At 40.0% G+C, this 8,125-nt stretch overlaps 1 protein-coding gene across 1 annotated transcript; it reads left to right on the forward strand.

The window, feature by feature from the left end:
• Positions 1 to 225: 225 nt before the first annotated feature.
• Positions 226 to 7,234, forward strand: LOC108796580 (serine/arginine repetitive matrix protein 1-like). Its single transcript, XM_018568074.1, has 5 exons — positions 226 to 334; positions 1,513 to 1,817; positions 1,912 to 2,194; positions 4,809 to 5,160; positions 7,155 to 7,234. The coding sequence occupies exons 1-5, from the start codon at positions 227 to 229 to the stop codon at positions 7,232 to 7,234; spliced, it is 1,128 nt and encodes a 375-aa protein (XP_018423576.1). The 5' UTR covers position 226.
• Positions 7,235 to 8,125: the final 891 nt, after the last annotated feature.

The raw sequence follows: 8,125 nt of genomic DNA on the forward strand, positions 1-8,125 counted from the left end.
ATACAGGAATGCACAAATCCCAGGAGCTCCGTGTGCTCCTTACAAATGACAGCTGCCTCCTAACTTTTGAATTTTTCTCTAGTCTAGTCTTGGAGCTGGAAAAGTATCTGTACATGTACTTGTACTGAGTACAGTACTTGGTATCTGAACATCCCTAGTTCCATCAATATTCAATTTCCTTCTAATCTAACAAGGTAACCATTGTTTGCTTCTTAACAGGAGAAACATGATGGCTAGAAGTGGGATAAGAAGTTCAGCTCTGGCCAGGGCAGAAGTCCAGCTTGCTGGTCAGAGAGTGCCCAGAAAACCTAAAGATTCTTCAGATGAACTGCAGGTTGGTGTTCACCGTGGACTGGCTTGCATAGCAAATAACGGGTCTCTTTATAATTATAAATGTATTTTGTTTGTGTCTGTTTACAGTCTGACCACATTTTCTACGGGCCAATCAATTATTTTTCTCTGGTGTTTGGATTTGTTTAACCCTGGCTACATGGATAACAGAGATTGTGCCTACCTGGCCTTATTCACAGGGCCCAGCATTAAAATGTTGCTATGCCTCTCCTCAATTTATCCACATTTTATTCAATATACTCAACCTTTTAACCTGCTTTAAAGCCAAAGTCTATGGGCGTCATTTATAATCCTGGTACTAGCTCCCTGAGATGGTGCTGACAAGTATAGGAATTTCTGAACAACATCTACCTGGCACAATTTTATAAATGAAGCCCTAGGTGTAAAAAAAGGATATTTTGGCCAGTCTAATGACATCACAGGTCCTTCCTCTTCTCCTCCGGAAGCACCAATGGGTGCATCCTAATACAAACATACATAATCATGCACTACACACCTCAATTACTGGGAAGCAGTGAGAAATTTTCCTTTTGCAGCGGGGGAAGAAGACAGATATTGCTTCTTCACTCAAATTGCTGAACCTCCAGCTTGTGTGTCTGTAGGTCTGCAGGAAGGACATGCTTCAACATACAATTTATGTGCTGGAAGTGTGGAACTGCAGAGTCTCTGGAAAGCTGGACTGTGTGTACTGTACTGTGTGTACTGGGAGAAAGATCAATGTGTATGCACTTGAGGTTGGATCTTACTAGGGAAAACCAATCTGTGTGCTGGGGATGGTATCTCACTGACTGAAAGTAGAATTTACCCCTTATATTATATATCAGATAGGATAGGCTGAATACTTAGCTGCTTTAAATTGTGTTTTTTAGTAACTGCTTGGAGTTCAGCTTTAAGATCTGTAGTTGTATCCCAATGTTTGAGGACATTAGTCTTTTGTAATTTGACAAAGGGCTGCTCTCTGGAAAGATTACATTCATGCTTGTAATTTTAGAACCCTCTGATTTCCACTGGTGTTACTATAGTGTTTTGTTCTGAAGCTCTGGGATCACCTTAACTAGGTTTTGGCTTTGGCTATTTACCTAATCCAGGACAAAAAGATGTATATGTTGCTATAGAACCACCTTGATTCCATATAATGTTCAATCTGCTTTGTCTTTTTAGGAATACATGCGTGCACTGAGCAACAAATCAAGTGCGTTAAAACTATCCCAACCATCCATTGCTAACCTAAACGATTTGTCAGCTTCAGAACATGAGAGTGAAAAACATAAAGGTACTGTTAGCCCCTGGCAATCAACAGGAACCCAAAGTCGTTTTTTAAAGAAAAAATCCCCAGCTAGTAAAGATAGACAGAGCAATGTCAAACCAGCAAGTGTGGTATCAAAGCCTCAACCTGTGCAGTCGAAGATGCCAACCAGCGCAGCACTGAAGAGACTGGCAGAATTTGAGAAGCGGCATCGAATGAGGTATACCTGGGTAAAACCTACACATTCTGCAGCTTTTAGAATTTTTCATTCTGTATTAATGGTTACCTTCTCCATGCTTTTTCTTTTTGTACAGAAAATTGGAACTAGACATCTCTGAGAATGATTCTGACCTGAGGACTTCAGAGGAAAGACCATTCTCCAACAGATCAAGTAGTGAATTCAGCTCCCGCGGGAATAGGTTCTTGAAGAAAAAAGTTAATATAAAGGAACCAGAGCCCATGGAACAGATCAGAGGACCCTCCATCAGGGGCAGTTCAGCCGAGAATAAGAGAAGAGTTGCAGAGAGTGACGAGGAGCTCCAGCTGATTGGCAGTTCGGTGGAGTTTTCAGAAAATGATAGTTGGTGGAAAAGGCCGGTGAGCTTAAATCGTGGAGTCTTTATATTATGGGAGAATGTTTTATCAGTGCTGTTTTGGGGAAGAACAAACATGCTTTCTTTTTATAATAATTTTTTTACCAATTTGGATTACCATTTTCTAATACACTTTGTGTAATGGGACGTCTCCTTCCTACTAGTACATTTGGTGATACAAGAGCACAAATCAATTAAAATACATGGGCAGTATAACCTATGACATGTAAGATGGCTGTATCGTGACATGATATAAAATGTAATGTCTTGTGTCAGGAGCAAGGCATGCTGAGCAACCAGACTGGCTTATTCAACTGCCATTGTGTGTTAGAGAGCGCTGCTGCCCAGCTACCGCAATATGGCACAGTGGAATGAGGGCAGCACACACACACAATGCCCTAGACGTGCGTTTATTCACATGCAGATGGCGGGGGCGGCAGGGTTGGTTTTAATTTTTGTAATCACTTTTTTTTTTTTTTTTGCATATGCATTTCCAAACTCCCAACGTGGAAAATGAGTCTTTAGGATGTGTTAACCACACCACCTAGATGATCATATCCAGAAATCAGAGGGTCTCACCCACCTCCCTTGGTTTTCTATCTGGGTTTCCTTCCTTGACATCCGAACCATCTCAATAATTTACCAGGTCACAAGGCCATTTATAAGTTCGAGTGAATTACAATGAGACCAGTTTCACAGTCCAGGAAAAATACACAAAGCACAGAAATCCCAGTTTTTTCAGCCTATACTGCTTTTTATTATGTTTTTCTTAATCCGATATCACAACTAAATATATTTTCTTTAAATGGTGAATCCAGAAACAAGAAGTGTACACTGGAAAATAGATTTGCACTTGGAATGTAGATTTTGTGGGTTTATTTTTTTTTTTTTACTTTGTACAGGTCAGCTTAAATTGATACGTAAGTGTGTGTATATAAAAGTAAAACTTTTTTATAGTTTTGGATAGAGGAGTGTTAAAACCCCTATCAGGCTATTTTTGCTACCTGTGTCAAACTATGGAGATTTCACTTCATATCCTGGAAACACAACTAGAAATTAGAAGAAATCTATCTAAAATGAACACAATTTCCGTCTTTAAGTTGTCATAGAAACACCTGCCTCAATTGGAGGATTTTCTCTTTTGGTTCTTGTAAAAATTCTAACATTTTAGATTTCCTTTCATTTTCTATACCGGAGACAGTGGTTCAGGGCCGGTTCACACCAGCTCCAGTGCATTCACGATTCGCTGCTGGAACGCATCTCGGCCGGCTTCTTGCGTTCAGGTGCGGAAGGGGACGTGGCAGTGCATTGAAGTCATTGGCACAGCAGCCAGTGCGATCGCCCACACCGGAGTGCGTGGCACATCAGTGCCTGCGTTCTGGTCCAATGCGATCTGAAAATATAGTGCATGCAGCATTTTTTTGGATCGCACTGTACTGATGTGCCCCCGTTCCGGTGTGGGCGATCGCACCTCTCCCGCCCCTGAATGCAGGAAGCCGGCCAGGATGTGCTGCCGGTGCGTTCCAGCATTGAATCGTGCTGGAACGCACCGGAGCTGGTGTGAACAGACCCATAGGGCTATTCACACCAGATGCAGTTGTGATGCAGTCTATTCAGTTTGGCAGCTGCATCCAAAAGCATCACAATTCTTTCCTATGTGATTTCTAGTGCTCTTCACACCAGTGCAGTCCGTTCCGATGCAATCAGAACAAATCCTGTTTGCCCCATTTTAGCTCCACCTGATCGCAATGGAATGCAAAAAAAAAAATGTATGCAAATGCCGTGGACTGCACCTGAAAGCCCATTTTAAGTTTAAAAAATAAAAACGCGTCAAAATCGCAGTAAAAACACGGCAAAACGCATCGCACTGCAGGTGTGCAGACACATGGCGTGCACTAGCAGTTTGCTAAGACAAATCTTGCCAGTGGGGACACAGACATCAGCAAAATAGTAAGACACAATGTCTTACTATTTCCAAGTAGATCCAAAACAGAAAAACATGCCTTTACATATACTTTGCTTGTATGCATTTTGAATGATTATAATCATTCAATTATTATTACTTTTACCTGAAAGTAATTTTTTACATGACTGGCATTTTTAATTTCTTGACAATAAGTATTTTGTTTGTTCTTTTTCATATAAAGATTAATCAATGCCTCCTTGTAGAGTTTATCTGTATATTGCAGAAAGTAATTTGCATTATCTGCCTAAAGAAAACCTTTCCTGTGAGAAATATGTAAGTTGCCATTGCTGATTTCTCATTCTTCTAGAGCTAGTTGCCTGGTTATCTTGATGACCCTCAATGATTTAAGTCACGGACCCAGAACAAGCATGCAGACAAGGTGTCCTGACTTGTATACATGTTTCAGGTCATTGGCGAAGCCAGAGGGTCATCAATAGTAGTCAGGCTACTAGGATTTTCAGAAGGAGGTCAGAAATTGCTGCCCCTGTGTGTGTTTGTTTTTAGGAAGGTGCACATTATGACACAGACTGGCAGTGAGAGCAGTAAACACAAATTAATTATTTCATAAGCAAGTGTGGTCCCACATGTGACCCACTTCAATATGAGTATTTAAGTATTATGTACGAATTATTTTCTTTTTTTCTCTTTTTAGAAACCACCTAGAACTCCCTCATCACCCAGCAGATTAACCCCACGCAGAAACATACATCGTAGTTCTTCAGCTCTTGGTTTCTTCTCTCCACGCCGTCCTCCTTCTCGCTTTTCTTCCAGAACTCCCTCTCCTCCTAGTCATGGAACTCCAAGATACCCAAGAAGAACACACTCTTTAACTCGTTTTGGATCGCGGTCTCCTTCACCATCTGTGAGAAGTTCAATGACCAGCAACACTCCAAGAGCACGGCTGGGGAGACGTAGTAGAACTCCTCTCTCTCAGAGAAGCGACTTTAAATCCCTTGATGAGCTTTTTTCTAAAGCAGATGATCTGAGCAGCGCAAGTTCCAATGGTAATATTTCACCTTTTTAGTAATGTATATATTTTGAACTGATAATTTGTTTATGCCTATGATGCAGAACAAGTTTAAACATTTAATTAGGATCCAAGCACCTTACTGATTTTATTTATTGTCCGTCCCCCTAGTATTTGGAGTTGCTTTGTCAGTATCCCCAATCTGTTGCTGTGTCCCCAAGAGTAATGGCAGTTCAATCCATATAACAGGACTTTATATTTAACTGCTTACCTATACATTTATTGGAATAGTAGCCACAAAAAATTTAGAACCACAGCTACAAACAATGTTCTCAGCTCGTTGCACTTCAGTGAATTAACAGGGCAATGCCAATAATAAATTGCAGATTGGGTCAGTAAATTTTATATGCACAGCAGGTGACCTAGCTTAAGATAAGGGCTTCTAACTTTTGTGTAGATTGTTCTAGTGGCTCAAAATATACAAACCAAGACCAAGACCAGGGTGAACATAACAGGCAGATGACTATTATTTTTGGAAGGTTGCTTGCCTGTTTTTCTCTCATTTACAAGTTTACTTTGAAAATAGTATTTTCATATTTATCATAAAATCCTTCATTCAGGGACACTGGAGGCCTTAAACTCTAGGATTATACTGCCACTTTCACTTAGTGCGAGCTGACACAGTTGTACCCTGTGCCTGAAGGTTAGCTTGAATTTGTCTGGAAGTTGATGGAGGGTCTTTATCCACCAATCTAACAATCCTTCGTTGCAATCTTTCATCAATTGTTCTCCTTGGTCCACAGCCAGAGAGATTAGCTACAGTGCCATGGGCTGTAAACTTTCTGACAATGTTGCGCACAGTGGACACAGGAACATTAAGATCTCTGGAGATGGACTTGTAACCTTGAGATTGTCCATGCTTTTCCACAAAAACTTGGAATACAATTATTTAATGCAATTTGGAGGAGGTGCCAATAATTTTGTTCAGTCCATTTTTGGATTTTGCGTGGAATGTGTCAGATTTGGCTTTTTTGTTCTCCACTTTTTTGTGTCATACCAATACAAACATGAGAATGCCTAAACATTTGTAATTGCAACATGTTCTGCGTGAAGTGGAGCATTATCTGACAGAAATGCAGGGGTGCCAATATTTTTGGCCATGACTGTATATATGTTTTCAGTTAACCACTAGTATATTACCCTTTTGTTACTAGGCCATTTTTCAGTGCTGTGATAGTTTGACAATTACTCCGTCATGCAACACTGTACCCAAATAAAAATTATACCAGTTTTTGAGACCGATCTTTATTTTGGTGGTATTTTTACTACATAAAAGAACAGTTTCCCTTACTGTTAGAAAACATATCAAATAGAAATGGCTAGGACAGTATGAACACCCCAAAATGTAAATTTTCTGGAAATTAGACACTCCAAGGTGATCTCATATTTATTTATTTTTCACACAATGTCTTGGAAGTTAAGAAATATGCCAGCATTGAGGTGGTTAAAATATGGATCTAGGTAATGGTGCACTAGATGTATGTCATACACAAGTGGAGGAGGCGGTAAAAGGGTTAATGTACAGGTCACATACAGTGGAAAGGTGAGGATAAGATGTACAGGAGAGGAGGGAGAATAATGGATTAAAAACAATCCTACATTTAAAAAAATCTAATTACATTTGCTGTTGCCTACCCTTTATTGATACAATCCACATATATAAGATTGTGCTTCCTCCCCTTCCTCCGTTGTGAGAGGAGTACTATTTACTTTGTGATCACTGTGACTGGCGATCACAAGGCACAGAGCCACTCTGTTTGGATCTGTGCATTTTGCCCACAATTTGCATCAATGACTGTGTGATCATAACCATTGTGCACACGCACACAATGAAAACACAGAGCCATTTTATTACTGCGCTTCAGGACACCCCAGCCACCACTCCGTCAATTTTAAAATGTATAGTGGCAGTGTAGTGATTCATTATGCAGTTTTTTGGATCATGAATTGATACATAGGTCTCCCTTTTAGATTTTAAACTGAACATCATGAGTTTGGATGAACTGGCACCTGCTGCAGGCACAGATGAACTTGAAGAAAAGGTAAAATAGTTTTTTTTTTTTTTCTGTGCAAATATTTACCTTTTTATTATTACTAATAATAAAGGTAAATAATTATTATTATTTATTTAAGCCTGATAGTTATTTCCTTATTGCCTTTACAATATTAAAGTGTGTGTAATCCCTAACAGTGAACTTCTTTTATTTGCTCCTTTTTGGTCTGTTGAATACTGTTTGTTCTGCCTCCCCAGTCTAAGCATTGAAAGTGTGATCTCTGTAACTTTCAGTTGTGGTGAGATGGCAGTAACCCCGAACTCAATGAGTTGGCAGACAGTTGACTCAATCCATATGACACCTTAAAGGTTGTTGAGAAATGTAATCCAAACTGTGCAAATCTTTGAAACCATGAGGATAGGTCATAATGGGATCCACACATGTGGCTGAGATGCAGAATGGAACATAATGAATAAGGGTGGAGTTATCTATACTGAACTATGAGGGGGGTTGGAGACAAATACCAGAGACAGAGCAAATAATATTTAAAAGCATGTGTAACATGACACTGTTCGTTGTTATATTTGTTCAATAAGTGCAAAGAAAGTGCCTGTGGATTCTGACAAATCCAGTCCCGTGTAGTGTTATCTCAAGCAGTCTTATCTTCCTGCCCGGGAAACCTATGTGGACTGCAGAACATCTACTCCTATGTTATGGAGATGTGGAGACAGAAGTGTGTTCTGTAGTCCTAACATGCTTTCTGTCCTAGGGAAATAATGCTGCTCCTCCAGTGATTGAGCGTTATCTCTCTAGGAAGTGTGTTTCTGGCAGGATCACTAAGTCTGAAAAAAACCGAATGCAGCCACCACATGTAGAGAGCTGATTAGCTGCAATACTTTGTTTTTTTGTTGGTTTTAGATACACTATACCTCTTTACCTATGAAGGCA

Source organism: Nanorana parkeri, unplaced genomic scaffold (assembly GCF_000935625.1).
Source record: "Nanorana parkeri isolate BGI_ZX_2015 unplaced genomic scaffold, ASM93562v1 scaffold1135, whole genome shotgun sequence".
In the NCBI taxonomy this organism is placed as follows: Eukaryota; Metazoa; Chordata; class Amphibia; order Anura; family Dicroglossidae; genus Nanorana; species Nanorana parkeri.